General features: G+C 35.0%; 1 protein-coding gene across 15 annotated transcripts in view; it reads left to right on the forward strand.

Annotated features, from left to right (window-relative positions):
• Positions 1-21358, forward strand: part of mtd (TLD domain-containing protein mustard) — a 105911-nt gene that overhangs the window by 59845 nt on the left and 24708 nt on the right. For 6 of the 15 annotated variants that reach the window (XM_013311223.1, XM_013311227.1, XM_013311224.1 and 3 more), the window contains 14 exons: positions 4855-4917; positions 6092-6189; positions 9647-9708; positions 11296-11431; positions 14179-14271; positions 14982-15085; positions 15596-15798; positions 17264-17336; positions 17408-17557; positions 17650-17742; positions 17989-18225; positions 18603-18809; positions 19227-19418; positions 19669-19835. In XM_013311223.1, coding sequence (XP_013166677.1) covers positions 4855-4917; positions 6092-6189; positions 9647-9708; positions 11296-11431; positions 14179-14271; positions 14982-15085; positions 15596-15798; positions 17264-17336; positions 17408-17557; positions 17650-17742; positions 17989-18225; positions 18603-18809; positions 19227-19418; positions 19669-19835 — 1878 coding nt within the window. Of the gene's footprint in view, positions 1-4854; positions 4918-6091; positions 6190-9646; positions 9709-11295; positions 11432-13759; positions 14091-14178; positions 14272-14981; positions 15086-15595; positions 15799-17263; positions 17337-17407; positions 17558-17649; positions 17743-17988; positions 18226-18602; positions 18810-19226; positions 19419-19668; positions 19836-21358 lie in introns of those variants that run through there. The other 9 variants (XM_013311226.1, XM_013311228.1, XM_013311219.1 and 6 more) reach the window with 6 other exon arrangements.

Raw genomic sequence — 21358 nt, forward strand, 5'->3', positions numbered from 1 at the left:
CTATTTGGGTTGAAAGCCTTAATGGATTAGGTTAATAGAGGTTTATGATATCTCTATTTTTCAATTGTTACTTTTTTAGATAGATTTTCTTTACAATTTAGTCTCCAATTACTAGATTATTTCGGAATTTACGTTATTTATTATATTATTTACTATTTTCGTATATTTTCATATTAGTATTGAATAAGCTACTACCCGCGACTGCGTCTGCACGGAATAAAAATAAACACTTAATAAGTAGCCAATGTGTTCTTGCAGATTATTTTTTTTCATCTATACCAAATTGCAGAGAGATCCATGCAACCGTTCTGTAGATATCTTCTGAAAACATCCATCCATCCATTCAAACTTTAACAATTATAATATTAGTAAGACTAAAAAAAAATCGTAAGATTAGAAAAGACCAGTTAGTCGTGACCATGGCCTTTTTGTTGGAAACCTAATAGTTGTTTCGCATGTGTGTAACTGCTCCCACGCGGGATGATTCCGATTAACGATCATTATTCTAGTAATGGTAGAGGCAATAATGAGTTAATTGTTTACATTACACAATATTGCGTGTAACTAATACGAATCTAATGTAACTATTATAGATTGTTTATTTCATTGTTAAGCATTTTATTAATAACTAGCAGTTACCCGCGACTTTGTCCACGAGGAATTAAAAAGCTAGCAATAAATATAGTCTAAAGCACCCGAGGATAGTGTAGCTTCTGAACAGTGCAAGAATTTTAGTTCAGTAGTTTCGAACCTATTCAATGCAAACATACAAGCAAGGTAACCTTTCCTATTAGTGATATTAGTATGAAACGTACGTTGATATCCCTTTTGTATGCATTAATGGTCACGTTAAAGATATGCAGAAAACATATATCTCTGAAAAAGCGATGGTCGTCCTTTAATAATGTTGTGTACTTTACATCTACGTATGGACTTGGATTTAGATTTCACTGTTATGAATTCAGCCGATGTGACACTATTGGTAGTTATAATAAGAAACACATTGATAGGTGAAACAAAACAAAGCAGTAAAAGTGTGCAAAAGCATACAAACTTATCAACAACTGCTTAGTTAGGACATACATTGGAGGTTTAGTATTTGATATCCTGTCAACAATATAATCTAATGATGTCGTTGATTGAAATATTATACGTTTGTTTACTACTTGGGCGGTCGAAAGCGTAAAATTGTTTGGAATGTGTTTTGCTTTAGTGACGGCTGACTTGATAGTCCCATGGTACTGATTCCCACTAGTGTCATGTGACTTTGTTATGGTACTCTTTGAACACAATGATACATTGTTCACCGCCTACAATAAATTGTCGTTTAAGAATGTTTTTATCTTACTAATATTATAAATGCGAATGTTTAGATGTTTGCTTGAAGGTATCTCCAGAACTGCTGCAAGGATCTCGCTGTAATTTGGCATAGATGTAGAACATAGCCCGGGAGAACATATAGGCTACTAATTAAGTTTTCCTTTTTATTCCGCGCGGACGGAGTCGCTGGCGACAGCTAGTTGGATATACATTTTTATAAGATTGTTCTATTGTTTATTTACTTTGTAGTTAAGCCAACACTTGTTAATATTTTTATGGTGACATATGTATGAATGCCAACTTGACTTGAAGGAATATGTTGGCATTGTCTAGTATACGACGCGCCTCTTCTATTTATTTATTCCATAGATAATGTGTTGACGTAGGTTAGTGACTAGTCTATGTTCAATATTATACTATTGTGTGTTGCTGTTTGCTGCCGCGTCGGTGGCTCAGTGGTCAAGCACTTGAGTTGCAATTTGCAGGTCCTGGGTTCGAATCCCGCCATGTACCAATGTGTTTTTCGATTTCCGATTTACATATGTACATTTATCCGACGTTCTCACGATGAAGTAAAACATCGTGATGCAACCTGCACATATCTGAGAAGAAATTCAAAGATATGTGTGAAGTAAACCAACCCGCACTTGGCCAGCGTGGTTGACTATGGTCTAATCACCCTTAACTTAGGGTAGGCTCCGAGCCCCTCGGTGGGGACGTATAGTGAGCTGATGATGTGTTGCTATAAGTGCAACCATTGGCAAATATAGTACCGTCTATTGTAATTCCTTATAAGTGGTGGTTAAAAGCATCGTATGTTTAGTAACCTTCAGCACACAACGTAGAGTGCATAATCCATATGCTCCTCCTTGTGACTAATATTTTAAATAGGAATATGTATTTGTATTTAGAAGCTAATTATTCGTACGGCATTTGCCTAGTAAATAAAATAATTCAAAGACTTGGTCAATTATCGTTACAATTACTAGACTCAGAGTTGTTAAGTGATCACTAAGGTCTTTCTTTAGTTTAGATTTGGTATGAGGTATCTTCTATCTGAGTACATCAGTTAATTAATTTTGTAATTTTAACGTTAGGATTTTGTATAATTGAGTATAATAACATTCATAATGGAGACATGTTAGTGAATGCTCAAACACAATTGTGTCGAGTTGTCGGCAAGTGTCAAGGACGTTCCCGTCCTCAGTGATAAGCCCAACCGGCTTCACTTAACTTACACATTCATAAAGCGCTTCATGAATGTAAGCGGTAGAGCCGCGCCGGAGATCAACTTATACTGGTTTAATCAAATCCTGTTCCCCCAGAGGGCTTGTCTGCGTGACATACGAACTTAACCCCAATCGTTTGAACTTGAATGTTATTCGATCAATTTGGTTTTATTTGATAATGTGTTCATTTCAAGTTATTGATTGCTATTTATTTAGTATAACTGAAAAAAGGTAATTAAAAAAAATTGTAAAATAATTAAATAACATCCCTACAAGAATACTGATTACACAAATTATTTCAACGATTAATAAAACAGTTATTTTTAGGCAGAATAGAAGAACAAATTTCCTTAATTTCGAAGACATTCGACCGTCTTTTTACGGAGAACGTTTACTGTTTCTAAGAGCCGTGTAGATTCAATCCATCACTGTGTGACGTTAATTTTCTCCAGTGCAAATAACTAGACAATGGCGCAGTCCACGTAAATTAGATTGCTCTCTTGACAGTTATTGCGCAAACACATTTGTTTTTCTCCGCCAACGTTGGAAAATGATAAATGAGTTCTTTAACTTCCCTACAACTTGATAGATTTTACAGCTTTATGATACATTCGATAATTACTTTGTTTTCTATAAAAATTAAATTCAAAAGTGTAATTTGAGTTGTGAACTTATAGCGGTCGCCCGCGACTTCGTCCGCGCGGAATTAAAAGAGAAAGCAGCCTATTTGTTATTCCAGACTATGTTCTATATGTATGCCAAATTTCATCGAGATCCATTAAGTCGTTCTAGAGATACCTTCAAACATTTTCCATTCATGCAATCATTTAAATATTATATAGCCTATATACTGTAGACATATTAAAAGGAATAATACTTTCATATATATTATTTGAGTAACTTAAACCGTTTATGTAGCGCACGCAACGAAAGTCCTCAAATGTGAATAATTTTCCCCGTTTTTGCAACATTTCTCACTGATCGCTCTTATTGGTCGCAGCATAATGTTATATAGCTTAAAGCCTTCCTCTATAAATGGACTATCCAACAAAAAAAGAATTTTTCAAATCGGACCAGTAGTTCCTGAAATTAACGCATTTAAACAAACTCTTAGCTTTATATTAGTATAGATCAGTATAGATGTACCTTAATAGTTGATTGTGGAATTGTAACGTTATTTGATGACACATATATTGTGTCATTAAACATTACCTGGGTTTTTATTTGTTATTCAAGGACTTTATGAACATTTAATTTTTCCTGTTATATAGATATTATATTTTTTTTAAAGTTAATTACAGCCTGTCCCAATGCCTTAAAGTATTTTCAGCGTCTAAAAAATAGGGTATTTTTGCCAATTAATGTAAAATATTCTTTTTATACTAACATTTTTAATATATTTGTGAACAAAGAAATAATCAAGTACAATTCTTTCGCAATTCTTATTGTATTTGTTATCGTTTATTTTGTCTCGTCTAAGCTATCATTGTGAAAACTATAGCTTCCATTCCTTTCTTTTGTGAGTCACTTATGCTAATTTCGGAATAATATTTTCTTGCTATGCGTTATCTTTCCAAGACTGTTGATTTGTTTTGCTATTTATTTATAATATATCGATGTATTTTACAATATTACATATTTTGCAAAAGTCGCTAGTCGTGGTAATTCTATATGAAATGTAATATTAAGTTTTAAATAAATAAAAAATCCATAGAAAGAGTAAAAGCCAACACTCAGAGAAATTTCAATGGGCCCGCCTGCTAGAGTAATTAGTAAAGCGTACACTTAAAGTTATGTGCCATTATTTAGTATTACGGAGCGCATGTACATCGCGGAGGTCGTGTTTCACATCTCGGTAACGTAGCATTCAAATTAACATCATTATTCACAAGGAGAACGAAGCACAATGCTCCGCGAGAAAGTTTCTATGAATATGAACGTTCACTCTATATATACATCTCGTTCGTACTGCGCATGTAGTCAACCCTTAATTTGCTATTGACCTATTCATTTTGATATTATTTTTTTGCACGTAGCTGTATGTTTTAACGGCTATATTTATGAGAGTTATCGCATTTGATTTTTTAATAAAACTTTTTAATTTAATTAAATAACAGATGCGAAAACTATCATTTTATATCTTATTCAGACATTTGTTGAAAGCTTGAAGTAGTCATATCATTCAGTATTTTGTTTTTGATTTAATATGTTAGCTTTTTTAATTAGCTTGCAATGAAAGTCTGAGTATATAGTTTAGTTGTTTGCATGCATTGCCTGTATCTAGCTCGTTGTTTGTTGCATGCAGGTCTAGACGCGCTTCGCAGCAGTTGTCGAGGAGCGCGGAGAGCATCGACCAAAGCTACAAGAGGTATTTTTCACACAAATATCATTCAATTATCTACCACAACAAGCAACCCTAAGTCACCCATCAATCGAAACATTATTGTTCTCATTGCTGATCCTTTTAATAGTTAATTTCTGTTTGTTTTATTAGCTTGTGATTAGAATGCGTAGAGACCTAGCTTAATAAGATTAACATTTTTATTTTTAGATTATTATAAGCTTCTTCTTTCTAATTTTGTATATTCTTTTAGTTTTCCCAAAAGATTAAGGAAAATTGATTTTACATTTACTTCCTGGAAAAATTTTCACGCAATTTACTGTAATAAAGTTTGTTCTACATTTACTATTTTAAGAAGTTTATGGATCCATATTTTTTTAGTGACATGTTGGTATTTTCCTCATGGAATTTACTTGCGTTTTCATCTGAATGTTATTTAGGGCATTTGTTTTTAGTGGCCAGCATATTATCAGTACAGTGACACTGAAATACTTCGCCTAACGTCATCTGTGATAGAGATACGATCGCCGACTGACTCTTTAGCACACACTTGGAGAATGCATATATCAGCGTTAATTTATAGCGTGTAACCTGTCACTATTCCAAAAAAATATGGTTGCCTTTTTTATGAACTAAATCAGTTTAAAAACAAACAGACGTTTTCACAAATAATTATCTTCATAAAGGTGAATCATAAGGAAAGTCGGCCTGTTTATTAGAATTACTACTTGTATTTTCTTTTAAAAGAAAGGTGAATATTCAGAGGCATAATATCTTTGTCTTCAAAAGGGATCAGCATTTTTTTAATGTTTGAATTTAAATTCTCAAATGTAGTTCAGGGCAGTAGGAATATGAACTTTGATCGTAGTCGTAGTATTTCAACATAAAGATCCTGTTATGACCGATAAGCTTATTTGTATAAAAAAATGTAACGATGATTTTTTTATTTAGATTATAAAAGAAATCCGGTAGAGATAATTTATTTTGATCGAACCCAAATGATTAATTGATCTTATAGTTGAGGTTTGAGTCTCAAGTGTATCGAAACCTTATATTTTTGTGTCTCAATATGTACATATTAAAAAGATAGTTTTTGATAATATTTGATGTCTGCCCTCTTTGTCTTTACATGAACTATATAAATCTTATTTTCGTTTATTTATATTCTGTAATAGTAATCAATAACTTATTCACATTACAGGTCGAAGAGTCGCTCCGTGGACCATGGGTTCGCGGCCCCCTTTGACTTGGAGGCGCTGCGCTCCAAGGTGGAGGGCAGGTTCGACGCCGTTCATAGAGGTCAGTAGTATTGCATTTACTTATATTAAAAATGTCATAAGTTTATTGAAAGTAAGTAAAAAAGAATGACGCGTCTTTCTAGTTTGCTTAATTTTTTTTATATCATAAGGTGGCAAACGAGCAAGCGGCCACCTGAGATCGCTGAAATAGCGAAGTGATCGTTGCCCATAGACATACACAATTGCTTTGCAATTTTGGCAATTGCCGTTCCCTACCTTAATTCGACGGAGGAGAGGATGCACAGAAAAAAATATCTTCCCTTTCCACGCATCCTCTCATCCGGAAAGTCTTCCACTTCCCATCTTTTCCTTATAAGAAAAAGCGTGGGAAGAAAAAGAGGACTTAATTAGGCCTCCGGGACGCTGAATATTGGTGACAATCCCTTACTGATTAAAATCTACGTCTCATACTATCTCGTAGGTACCTATATTGAATCCGGTATTTGTGAATACTCTTGAACCGGTGTGTTATCAAAACACATACCTTAAAATGCCCATTGTGTCCACCGAGTCGTAGTAAATCGATATGTATAAATGTCGTAGAGGCATCGCATCCATGTCGTTATCGTCGCGTTAGTCGCAAACCGGCCCCTGGTCCCGAGGGCTGGCTGCCAAATGCCAAATAAACATGCCAGTTATAAAGCAGTATCCGGCTGTAACGCGAGCTATAATTAATACTACGGCTATAAAACTACAGTGTTTGTTTACGCTGTCTCCAGAGAGCGGTACCACGGACTCGCCTTTTAATTATTTTCATACCGACCGACTATGATTTATTGCGCTCGTCGACAACCAATAAATTGCTTTGGAATCAAAATAACGATGAATGATGGTCCGTACTGTTTGTTTAAATTGTAAATAAGTATATCAGAAACACTATAAATGTCTTCATAAAATTCTTATAGAGCACCTTTAATTAAAAGTTTAACGCTTAAGTTAACAAGCCCTTTGGTACTGTATTCGTGGTTAATTAGTGCGAGACTACATGGTTTTGATAGCGTTGTCATCCTGCTTTATAACAACACTTAACGTAAATAAATCTGTGATTAATAAAAAAAACAAACAAGCGTCTGTTATCAACATTATTATATTTGTGAACTCAACCAGTCCGCACTGGGACAGCGTGCTTTACTAAGGAGTAGTCACCCCTATCTTGAGGTGGGCTCCGAGTCTCTTAGTGGGAACTTCTCAATTTATAACTGGTTGATTTTGTAACGAAAAATGTTAATCGTATTAGAATGAATATATTGATGAAAAGCTTTTGAGTTTCCCAGTCATGTTTTGCAATTCATGATCGCCATCGTCCGTCCTTGGTGCCGCGAATATAAAACGAAAATATTGACTCAAACGTCGTGTCGTAAATAATGTTATTTGATGCATGAAAATCATAACATCAATATTTGCTTTGAATTAAATTGTAATAATATGCTAAAAGACGTTGAGGTAAATCATTTATGTTAACCGGTATAGGAAAGATTCCAAGAAAGATTATTTAGTTTTTTAACGTTACAAGAAATTAATGTCCGTAAATTTTATTTATTTAGTTGTAAATTTATTTTAACTTTAATTCGTCTATAACTCTACCGAAGTAATGTTTGCAGCTACCAGTAGGGCATAACGGCGTCCTATGCAAATTATTCTTCTTAAACAAAGCGAAGCTAATGCAATATGTGTAAATATAACTATTTGTGGTTAGCTTTATTAGTTACTAGCTGACGCCCGCAACTACGGTTGCCCAGCCTTAATCAGTAGCCCACGTGTAGTAGATCTACAGCTATGCCAAATTTCAGTGGGATCCTTTCAGCCGTTCTGGAGATACCTTTAAACAAACATCTATCCATCCATCCATCCAATTATTCGCATTTATAATATTAGTAAGATAGTTTTGAAAGAAATATTATTCATTTTAATTTTCAATGTTGTTCAAGCAACGAAGCAAGTCTGTAAGTCTACTCTACTTGGCTATTATTATATTTAGAAAGTTAAATGTTGCTCATAATGTTTATGATTATAGGTTTTAATAACAATATAGTGGTAAGGCAATAAATATAAACAAGTATGCCGTCATTTACGAGCTCTCTCTGGCGATAGTTTGATGGTTCCGTTTACGATCGAGTGGGAGATACTACGTCTGGACTTCTGACATGACAACACACTTCTGAATGTTTCCGCATTTTGTTTGTAAGGAATAAAATACACGGACAGTGAGAAGCAGTCGATACTGACTACTTCAAGCGGGAAGATTATTGTTGAATTTATTTATTACTACTACTTACTAAATACCAATCGCAACGATTATATCACTAGGAAGAAGTTTTAAGGAGTTCGTGTATGGCGGCCGTAATTTGTATATTATGTCGTTAAAAAGTCTGTCTCCGCCAAGCGAGGCTGTGACCTAATAACTTCATTTTTCGAGATGAGCTTTTTACCTTGAACTTTTCCACTTGCGGACTGAAAGAGAATTAAAATGTATGCAAAAGACTTCGTTTGCACGGAACTTGAAATTAAATGTGTTTGTTTTATTGTTTGGTGTGTTTTTCTTTGACGGTCTGAACTTACTAGTTAGTGGATAGACTGTCTTTTCAAATAAATCGAATTATTGCAATGGTTTACTGAAAATGTTATAGTATACAATAGGCCTAGCACGAATGTTTCTGGCAATCGCCATTGTTTCGTCATCGAAAAAAAAAGTTTTAAGTAACGGATCAACGGATATTGATATAATTTGACACAGATGTAGAACATAGTGTGGAAGAACGCATAGCCTACTTATTAAGATATTTTTTATAACGGCACAGAGAGAGTCCCGGGCGACAGCTTGTCTCATGCTAATTTTGACATAATTGACGATGACGATACTGCAACGATTGTCGCAAGTATTCGTGCTAGCACCACAGTGGCGTTATAGTCAAACATAATATTCTAATCTGTGTATACTAGTAACATCTAGAAAGAAACTGTTAATAAAAACCGTACACACGTTGCGGGCAACGTTTTAGCACATTTTGTCACTAGTGGCATTCTTGTTATTTATTAAGGTCACAACATTGCGAGATATTTTGAAAATGATTATATCAGCAAAAATATTGGAAACTTACGCAAACTTATTTGCAATTTGAGCATTATTAACGTTTTATTTATTTCTGAATATTATTTTGTTCGAATCACGTATGCAATTCTAACGTAATATAACGGAAACATTTATAGACTACAAATAAAAGTTATTATTAATAATTTTTATCGCTGATCTCTATAAATGGATAGGTGATTGCTTGGAAATGACAACTTTTACTTCGTTCCGATTTAAACGTCAACACTATCAGCACCTAAATGACGAAAATCAAATAGGCACAAAATACTACCTCCTTTAGCCAGTCCATTGACTTGTTAAATGTGTTACTGCTTTTATACTCGTATGATAATCTGCATATTTATGATTTGTTTTTTTATTGTTTCAGACGAGGACGAGCAAATCAAGAGGCTTCCTCCTCAACCCCCTATCAAGACTATGACATACACGGTAATTTATAACTGCTGCTACTTACATTTATTTTTTAATAGTCAATCAACTTATTATTATAGGTAGGGGTTTCACATTTTTCTTTAAAATTTTCATCTTTATATTTTACTTTTGAAATTTTAAAATTCAATATTTTTTTTAGTTTGCAATGCTACTATTTTCTTCTTTTACGCAGTTCCTTAAATTTGTATTTACATCAAACTTGGCTGATTTCCTAATGAACCTATATATAGGTGAATTACGTCGTCGTGACCTTGTAAAAGTAAAAAAAAAAACAAAACCGGATTTTTAAAAATCATCGCACCAAAGTAATTTTATAAACACTAGGTTCGTAACCTCATTATTGAAGTCAATAACACTTCAGAGCATACCCTTAGTTAAAATTATTGGTAAATAATATATAGCCTAATTTGAATGTTTTTAACACTGGCCACAATAAATTCTAGTAACACGAGGTCGAGAAATTAAAGTATAAAATGAAATCATATCGTCAAATAGAGATGTCGATTGCGTATGCATGTAATTTGATTAAATTGTAAAAGTAGCGAGAGCGAAGCGCGCTGACGACAGCCTGCGATTATAAGATTTCACACGCAACCATACAAACGCACTAGTTAACTGGCCAATAATATCACAAGGGTTTTTCTGTTCAAGTATCATCTGTATAAAGCTCGCTACAGACGTTCGACTGTTTAGTTAAAACTGAGCGTGTGTATCTTTAATTGTACAATTGAACTAAAAGGAGCAAGACTTAGAGATAGATTAAAAAAAAACAGTATTTCTAGGAGTGGACTGATAAATTGATGTCGATTAGTGGTTTTCCGTATGTAGCCCTGTCATCAACTAGTCGCCGATTTACACATTAATATACAGAAGTGATTCACATCACCGTAAGATTTCACTGCAGAAATACCAGTCAAAGTTTCAAAATTACTCTTATAAATTTTTTTTCCTAATGCAATTTCAGTTTCTCCAGAACTAGAAACCTACGGTTCAGATATACATCTCATGTTGAATGTAACATATATTTGATGACTAAATTATATCGAAAAATATGACCAAAAAAAGATAATTAAAGACATGTAGATGCATAATATTTTAAACCTCACCTTTGCTATTTGTTCTCATAAGGATTTTGACGTCGCGTGTTTTCTATCGCTACGTGATCGTGTGAGCCGTGACGTTGCATAAATACCAAAGGAAAATATAACGTCACTTGTTACTGACAAAATGCAAAGTAAATGTAAACAATTTGTTGAGGAAGAAAACCTTTTGTATACGATACAGCATTTTATAGTTGGAAGAAGACACATTTTTATCAGTTTCGTGCAAGAAAATAAAACGTTACTTTTTAAAAAGTATTTTATCTCTGATTGCGAAAGTCAAAATAATTTATTTGATCTATAACTGACGTCCATGGAGTGGTATGAAGGTTACTTAGGACTCCCCTTAAATTAGACTTAGAGTAGGCATTACGAGAAAAGAGAAGAAAAGAGTTTGGGTTAATGAGGTAGATATTGAATCCAGCTTTATTTTTTGGGCACTAAGAAACAAATAAAAATATAATTGTTTTGTATTTGTATGTAGGTTCGCGACCGTGATACGCTGACGTCGCTGGCGGCGCGCTTCGATACCACGCCTTCGGAGCTAACTAAGCTGAACCGGCTCGCCACGCAGTTCATCTTCCCCGGGCAGACGTTGCTCGTGCCCGACAAGAGGAAAGGTCAGTAGCACTCCACTACGATACTTACATATAACCTATGGTAGAAGACGACATATTCACAAAAAGAAAGCTTAAGACTCCCCATAATAACCGCGCATATTTGTGCGTTTCAAAACGAATAATCGGAAGACATGCTGTCATACTGTAGGTAAAAAAATTACTGTTTTTTCATACTCTGGGGGGTGGTGATTTTAATTTTATTAAAAATACGAGAGAATACGCTCAACTCTACGTACTCAGTTTCTTATGTTGGTTTGACCCGATTTTCGTTTTAAATAAAAGGTTTGAGTAATATTTTAACGCAGGCTGCATTTTAATAGCTTTGTATACGACAATCACGACAAAGGGGATGACCAATGATGGAGGGAAGGGAATACTGGAATCTTAAAATTCTTGTTCATTTCCTCTATTAAGTAATTAAAAAGTATCATATTTATTTTATATGCCCTATTCGTACAATTTTAAAGACAAAGTAAATTGACTTTAAAATCATGACCTACGAACACAGAATTTGCTATATGAATAGCATATATTTGTTACTCAAACAGTAATTAAATCTTAATGAAGCTTGTTAAAAAATAGAAATTTCCATTCAAAATATTTCACGCCTAATTATACCATTACAATTCTAATTACTTGATAGACTAGTTATATAAACAAATGAGAATTTTTCTCTAGTATACATCGGTAAGAATAACATCAAAGAATCCTTCCGATGGTACCAATAATTCTGAATATTTTAAGTTAACGTTTTTCTTCAAGAGAATCAGGGAAGATGACCTCTCAATGTGAATGGGATAGGGACACGGTGATGATGATGAGATAACGAAAATTTTTAAAAATCATGTTAAAATAATATTGACTTAATCATGTATTTTTTGTTTTATGTGAAGTTAAATCTTACTAATATTATAAATGCGAAAATTTGCATGGTATCTCGGGAACGGATCTTTATTAAATTTGGTACAGATTTAGAACATAGTCTGGAAGGACACATAGACTATTATTTTTTTTAATCCTGTGCAGGCATAAACGTGAAAACTTTTTCACCTACTCTTAGGCCAAATGGAATTGTTTTTGTAACATAAACATCCCCTGGGAGCGAACATAGTAACAATACTGTAAGATATTTAAAATAACCGGATTACGGATTACATATAGATTATAAATACTATCACATAGATTCGTTTCCAAAGGTCGCAGTAATACAGTTTCTTTAACTTAAAGAAAACGCTATTAAAATAATTAGAATATTAATTTTAAATGTGATACAAAGCGGAACATTTCTCAAACTGGGGGACGGTCGTCCTTGTTCTTGTACAACTTGCCGGGTTTATTGTACAAAGTTTCATTGTTTGTTTTTTAGTTCATTTGCATGTTTCTCTGAAACAAGCTTTGCCTGGGCAGACGAATCTTATTTTAAAACTCTTTAAATGTCCGTCCATCCCAAGTTGTTGGTATAAAAAGTAGGTCTGCACTTTTTTATGATTTAAATCTCTTTGACGTAATAAAAAGTTGGTTCAGTATCTTAGTCTGCGTACTGTATCGTAAAGTTGAGACACTCAGTGTTTAGTATTAGAGAGGAATCGAATAAGAAATTGTTTGTTTGCGAAAGTCGACCTTCGATCTAAACGTTGTAACAGCGATCGATCGTTCTAAAAGGAACACTTCAAGTGCCTTTTAGAACGATCGATATTTTATTTATTCAATAATGCGCTGTCAGGTGCATTATTTCCCAAACATTAGACAATAATAAAGACAAGGATTTTTTTTGTTTTGTCGCATTGCAAAATACAGTAGACTTCTGTTTTTAAAAGACTGTTTTGACTTCATTTGTTTTTAAAAGAGTGTGTTTTAAAGTATGTAGGGAACTATACCATAGTAGGTTGATTATGTGATGGCATTGTAAGATTGTAGATAGAGTTACGTTTTTTTTTTTATTTTAATTAGATCAGTAGCGGTTTACTTGGGACATGATTAAACAATTTTATCAGATTAGTTCACGGAAATAAAGAGAATAAATGCGAAATATCTCATACGTATTTTGATAATGCGTTATTATCAAAAAATGTTAATATGATAAAATGTAAAGTTGCAATAGACTTATAGTTTTTTTTTTCTTTCTCCCGGGAAAATAGCTATAGTGAACAGTAGATCGGATAATTAAATGATCAATAAATTTATAAAGTTCGTTGCTATAGATAAAACATCGGTTATTGGTTCAACTCGATTTAATTACGAAGAAAAAATCCAATAATCGAATATTTATAACGGATCCGATCTATTCACTATTGTCCGTTCGTGAAACAAAACAATAACATTCAGCCTTGATGTTGTTAACGTGTGACGTAGTCTTGAAATTATTTTTTTTTCTACAGTTTGCTCGGCAAACAAAAGTTACAAAAGCAGTCGAGACGGGCAGCGGGCAAATGCGGTCGCGCCGCCCATAGCCGTGCATTGCGCTGAGTTTCTATTTTAAATTGCCGTCCAAATTGTCCCACATTCAGTGCTGTCACTAAATAGGAACAATTTCTACGGTCGCGCGCACATCATAACAGACATGGATATGGTTTATCAGCGGAGATAAGTGTGCGGCAGCCACTCGCACTCAGCTGCTCGACAATGTTTAATTTTGAATTCCTCAAGCGTTGGTATCACGGTTTGTTGCGAATCTCACGACATATTTCTTTTGTTTTGAGTATAACATGTGGGTGAGAATTGTGACAATGTCGTGTTTGTATGTTCAGATGGCGATAAAGAGTCGGACGGGCCGTCGGAGAGCGGGGACAACACGTCCGAGTCCACGCAGGGCGCCCCCAGCGAACCCGCACAGGAAAAAGGTAATTTTTAACTCTATTCACAACTTAAACTAGTTCAACCTTTAAGGCTAAATGATGAGTTGCCTTTTTAAATGCTCTTTAATGTACCATTTTAGTGTCAAGAAGTGGTTTACGATCTTTGCCGGCGTTTAAATTGGTTCATTACATGTAAAGTGCGGTTCAGTGTGCGTAACTCGGTTTAATGGTGGTGTAAAGTATTCGCATTTTTATTACCGGCACGTTATCGCACCGTGGTAATGGAAACCTCGTTATCACCGAGTCGTGCAGCTGTTCACGGTATTACCTTAACTTCAACCTGCACATAGAAATTATGCAGTTCTATGGCCCAGTTTCATAATGCAATGTTTTTGTAGTACATGACTGTTATGCGTCATTATTTTTCCTTTACTCAAACTTATCTGTGATTAATTTATTACGTCAGTAACATATAGCAAGCACGCGCATTCACAAACGTCATAGAAAAAAATTAAGGAACATTGAATTTTGCGATAAAAATTTCACGCTCGAAAACCTCCTAATGTTAATAACGTTTTCTGTATTCCTAGTAGTTTGATGTGTAAAAAAATCGAGATAGAATCGATTATTTCTTTACAATGTAAGTAGAGAATGTTTAAATGCGGGTGTACGTTTCTGAAAGCCTAGTTTCTAGATTTCGCTTTGACAGATTTATGACTGATGTTGATAGTAATGCAATGCTGGTGATATTTCAGAGATTCTGGACAGCCTGCGACCGGTGTCGCCCGAGGCGCCCGCCAGCAGCAACGCCCCGCAGCGCTTCCTCAAGATCAACGTCCGTCACATCACTGATGGACAGGTAAATTACATGTACCACATACAAAAAACTTGACATAATACACAAAGGAAGAGCCATCAACCAGCAATTGTATTACCACAATCGTTATCAATAGTGTAATGTAAAGTATTTAACCAACTGAGCAAACAATGCTTCATTTCTCTAAGTCGGAAGTGTAGTGTGTTATAATTTTAAGTCAATTCAAAATATTGAGAGTAATTAAATATTTTCCAAGCCTATAAGGCTTACTTTATTTTTATTTTCACAACTAATTAAATCAAGCAGTTTATTCAGATTCAGCGAAATTGCACTTAAATTATCGTAATGTTTGCCCAACATGAGTCCAGGGGTGTCAAACCTCATAATCACGATATTCATTATGCAATGTGAAAATGAGTGATTCTACTACGAAATAATCACAAAGTTAAATTGTTTGACGACACGTTTATACGTATATACCACCCCTGATATAATCCGTTTGTCCTTAAAATTTTACCAATTGAGTATTAATCAAAATAAATATTTATTTAGGGCGTGGTGTCGGGAGTGCTGCTGGTGACACCGAACGCGGTGATGTTCGACCCGAACGTGTCGGACACGCTGGTGATGGAGCACGGCCCGGAGTCGTACGGTGTGATCGCACCCATGGAGTACGTCGTGAACGCCGCCATCTTCTACGACATCGCGCACATGCGCACGCACGGACCTGACCACAACGCGCACAAGTACCTACCGTTTGTATTCATTATATTATTTTATGTTTTAAAAAGTAATTAGTGGCCTATGTGCTCTTCGAAACTATGTTCTACATCTATGACAAATTTCAGCGAAGTCCATGCAACCTTTTTGGAGATACTTTCTAATATACATTCAAACATTCGCATTTATATATATTATTAAAATTAGTTGCTTTGCTATGAAACTCACAGTCTTAAGTGGTGATTCTCAGAGATGAGACTCAAAGGATAACCTTTAGTGTCCTTCCTTAATTACCGATTAATAACTCTGGGTTCAAATGTTTTAGTGTATTTAAAAAAAAACTTAAAAGTTCTTCCAGACTATGTTGTATATGTGTGCCAAATTTACAAATCTGTTGAGCCGTTCCGGAGATATTTTCCATCTAAACATTCGCATTTATAATATTAGTAAGATTATCTTAAATCTTATACAAACCTAACTAGGTATCAAGTAATTGCAGTCAGTAACAACTGTGCACATAAAATAAAAAAAAATCATAACGCTTTCTTTAAAAATAGTGGCAAACATTGTTGCAGTATTAATCATAAGAGTTATATAAATATGCCGTGAGTCGGACTATTGAATTGTACGGTCATAAAATTCCCATGTTCTTGTGTAAGCCATTCATTACGTGTGTTTGTTCTCTTGCTTCGATGAATGGCGATTTGTTTTTATTTTGTGTTTATCCTGCATACCGGCATAATAAACAAAATATTTGTTTTATTTTGTTATAGCGGATAGAAATCTAAATATTTTTGTATAAATCTTGTATGTTTAGTCATTAATAGTATTATAGTATTTTTTGTCTAAAACAAAGAAATATTAAATTTTTTGACTCCTAATCTTACTAATTTTATGAATGCAAAAGTTTCGAAGTATGGATAGATGTTGGTTAGAAGATATCTCCACAACGGGTGCATGGATCTTGCTGAAATTTGACATAGATGTAAAATATAGTCTGGAAGAATACATAGGCTATTTTTTTTAATTCCCTGCGGATGGAGTCGCGAGAGAAAGCTAGTGTTAACTATAAGTCTAATTAACTTAAATACCCAGTAGAAAACACCTGAACGAATTTAATTTTTACGACTACGGTAAAACGTAAATATATTTTTAAATAGAAATAGAAATAATTCTACTTATGACATTTATAATACTACTGCGATTTTCATTTTGATTGTTCAATTATTTTTTAACTTTATTTTAGTAAATTGAAACTAGCCTACCGGTCTTCTGCCCTTGACTCTTTCCGAGTATATTTAAAAAATAATTGAATGAGTGTCCTATCTATTACAGATTATGTTGTATATCTATGCCAAATTTTACTAATGTATGTTATGCCGTTCTGGAGATACCTTTTAATAAACATCCATCCATGTAAACTTTTACCTTTATATTTCTAGTAAGTAATATTAATTTATTAATAACCCACGTTTATAGCAGGACTTTAATATTCCACAGGGCGGAGCAAGCCGAGATTTACTACATGAATAAAGCGGAACATTCGCCCGGCAAAGACTCCCTTCTAGTCAAAGTGAGTGATTCAATGTTAGTCTCTGGTAGCAGATATAATAATGCGACATACTAACACGATACATTCCACAGGACGAGACTTTCCCCGAGCTGCAGGCTGCGGGGGGTGAGGCGGGTGAGGCGGGCGAGGGGGAGGAGCGGCCGGGCTCCGCTGAGGACCGCGGGGGCGCCGCCTTCCCCAAGGCCTTTGAGAGGGATCTCGTCACTCCCACAGCACTGCAGGTAACACAAATTGGTCACTTTGATGTGAGCCCCTGTGTCAGGTTCCACAAGATGAAAATTGAATATAAATTATGTGATTGTTTTGTTTATAGCAACAGACGACTGAAGAGAGGCGGAAATCCTTGTTGGACCATCACTGGGCCATTCCGACCAAAGATAGAATGTCGATTGATCAAGGAAGTGAAGTAAGTTTTAATTAATTAGTAACTAGATGTCGCCCGCGACTATAGACGCGCCGAATTAAGAAAACTTAATAAGTAGTCTGTGTTCTTCCAGATTGTGTTCTACATTTATGCCAAATTTTAAGAAGATCCATTGAACCGTATTGGAGATACTTTCAAACAAATATCCATCTATCCATCCATCCTTCTATATATTCGCATTAATAATATTAATAAGACGTTAATAAGATTATTTTGAATGTTGTGAAGGTGTCATCTAACGCGGAGCAGGTGAAGGAGGAGAGCTTGGAGGCGTGTGCGGGCACGGAGCGCGCGGAGAGCGGTGCGGGGGAGGCGGGTGAGGGCGGGGAGGTGGGCGAGGGCGGGGAGGGTGAGGAGGAGGCTCCGCGGGACGCAGCGCGCCATCTTGTCAAACTCTCCTACCATGACTCCGGTATTGACATCCGCGACCCGCTGCTGCATGTCACTCCTGTCAACTCTAAGAAGGTATGAAGGAAAAGTCAAACCTAGCGCACTTATCTCTATATTACAGTTATTGTTTTCCTCAGAATTAAACGCGCCTGTTGAAGTTATTGACAGGTTACTTATGTTACAATTCAAATAGGCACAAAATACCATTTCTTATAGCCTTTCCATGTATGGAGGTCAGTGAGCCAGCGGCTAACGTCTTAATTAATCGTCAACTATAGAAATCATAGTCAGACTAGTACCTTACTTGTTATTTAACATTAAAATGTTAAATTCAACAAAATGTGTAAAGAAACAGACATAGCTGCGTAAGATAGTATGATAGAATTAATAGCTGAAATAATTAATTAATTTCCAAGAGAATTCGATGTAAACATATTATGAATACATTTTAGGATAGCCATTCTGTATCATCACTGTCAGATTACGAGGACTGCTGTCACGCAGACACTCACGATCATTATCATCACGCCATTGAACCTATAATGGAGATCGCAGAGTCAGATATGCCGATGTTCGACCATAAACAGGAGAAGAAGTTTCTAGAACACTTCTATACAGATTACGATGTTGAGGTGCATTCGTGCACCTCGCATGAAGAGGTGAGATGGTGGTAGCAGGTTATACGTGGTCTTTTTACTTTGGTGAAGTTGGAAACTCTAGTCTTGCAGTGTTGTGTTGGTTTTCGAGTGAGATTTTGTCATCTTTATATTACAGCGTCTAAAATTTTTCTTCCGTGTCTATCTGGTCTTTCAAATAATTTAAAAATATGTCTTCTTTGTTCCCGATGACTTTTGTTCGTTTTTTTCATCTCCACGAATTTTTTTTTTATATTTCTAAATTGATTTTCAGTTTAATGGAAAATTGTGATATTTTCGTCCGTGATTTCTTTAAATCAACTACAGTTAAAAATTTATGATTAAACATTTTGTATTATTACTGAGGATCTCTTATTTAAGCTGTTCACGTTCAGCTTTTTCTTCTGGAATGTTCTTCCTATATGAATTAGTATGTTGCAGGTGTACAGTGACGCGGACATAGTGCTGTCTGCGGAGTGGGTGCCGCCGGTGTGCTTGCCGCGCGCCGAGCCGCCGCTCTCCGCGCCCCCGCTCGGCGAGAACGAGCGCGCACCACGCAAACCTGCAGCCGTCTCTTTCTCCCTCGACGGCAACCAGAAGGAGGATATTGGAAAACCCGATAAGAAAAATAAAGTATGTCGAAACTAAGATGTACTACAACCCAAAATGTTCTCTCGCCATGACCCATGACGCCATCTTGGATTAACAGCCCTATTCATTTTAACGATCTAGGATCCCTTAGTGTTTGGAAAAACTACACTAAATGTAAATTAACAACTCAGTAGGGTAGTTATCGTTCCTGTTTATTGTTCAATAATTTTTATTAGACAATTGATAATGTGGTAAGTATGCAATTTTTAATATTAAATTAACTTTGTGTTAGATGTTGAAGCGGCTCTCGTACCCCCTGTCGTGGGTGGAGGGTCTGACGGGCGAGGGGCCGACCGGTGCGGGGGGTGCGGGGGGCGCGGCGCCGGGCTCGCAGGCTGACTCGCTCCCCACCTCCGCCGACAGTCACAACACTAGCGTCTTCTCTAAAGTATTTAACAGGTATGACCTTTGCCTTTATATATTAAAACGTTACATATATAAGACTAATATTTTTAAACCTACTATACATATACGTTATATAAATATGTTTTAAGATTTAACTCATTTTAATATTTCCGATTAATATTGGTATGTCAACTAGCAGGGAGAATCATGTGAGCAAACATCACGTGGTCACTATCAGTAATTAAGAAAAGTCAACAATAACATTCAATAGATTTAATTATCATTAAATAAAATTTTCCACAACTTCATAATTAATATAACAATTAGGAAGTAACAGACGTGTTTACCTCATTATGACAGATTATCGTATCAGTTCTTGAACTCCTGGGCTAGATCTAACGTAGCGTAGCAACACAAACAACTTTACGATCGACAGCCCTTATCTAAACTAATCTGTCTTCTAGACAAATTTTGTATATCCAACATTAGTAAATCTGACCTGACAAAACTTTACAATATTAACTTGTTATTTTAGCCACAATTACTGTTGGTTTCTGAAATCAAAACCTTTGTATAAAACATATCGTCATCCCTGTCATCTTTGACAAAGCAGAGATTACAATATGTTTTAAACGGAGATTTGATCTCAGAAACCCACTGTTACACAGATAAATAAGAGTATCAGAGTCTACTTACCACCGTAAAACATCAAATGCCTTAAAGTCTGTTTCCACTATCAAAACATTTTACAGAATTAAATTGTAATCCTACATTGAAAAAATATTTATGTTATTTACAGTAAATTTGTCAGTGGAATTCACATTTAAGGCCACATTTAATTTATAAATAGTCATATTTATGTTATATAGAAGAAATAACGCGATAATATTTTACAATGTTTATTAAATTCGTAATATTTTCCTAATGTTCTTCTCATGATCTATATCAATTATAATTCATGCCACAAACATTTATTTATAATTAACAAACTATGAACTTTACTTTATGTAAATACACAACATGTTTAACTTACACGTTACTTACAAATTATTTATAATAACTATATCCAAAAGTATGGAATGACTGTGTCAAAGAGGATATGCGTAAGAAGGGGGTAGACTCGAATATGACGGCTGATAGAGATGTATGGAGGAGTAGTACATACTGTGCCGACCCTCGATAGGGATAAGGGCAGGTTGATGATGATGATGATGATCCAACATTGTCAATATCAACATTTTGTCAACTATTCTATTATTATAATAATATTTATGTATTTTTATACATATAAAATATTAGCAGATTTTAAGTAAATTTACTAATATTTCTTTTACCATTCAAATTAAGCTCTAGGCCTGTGCTAGGATATGGTTTACGACAATAGTCGAATAACGGGATTCGAACCCCCAACCTGGTGATCGAAAATCCGTACCCTTAACCATTAGGCTAATGACGCTTAATTAGTTTTACAAAACACCGATTTTATTGATGGCAACACTAACTCCTGTTGCATGGTTAACCTTAACCAGTATTCACCGTAGCATGATTTATAATATTTATATTATCTGTACTAATAT

The sequence above is a fragment of the Papilio xuthus genome, unplaced genomic scaffold (assembly GCF_000836235.2).
Source record: "Papilio xuthus unplaced genomic scaffold, Pxut_1.1 DF827680.1, whole genome shotgun sequence".
Lineage (NCBI taxonomy): Eukaryota > Metazoa > Arthropoda > Insecta > Lepidoptera > Papilionidae > Papilio > Papilio xuthus.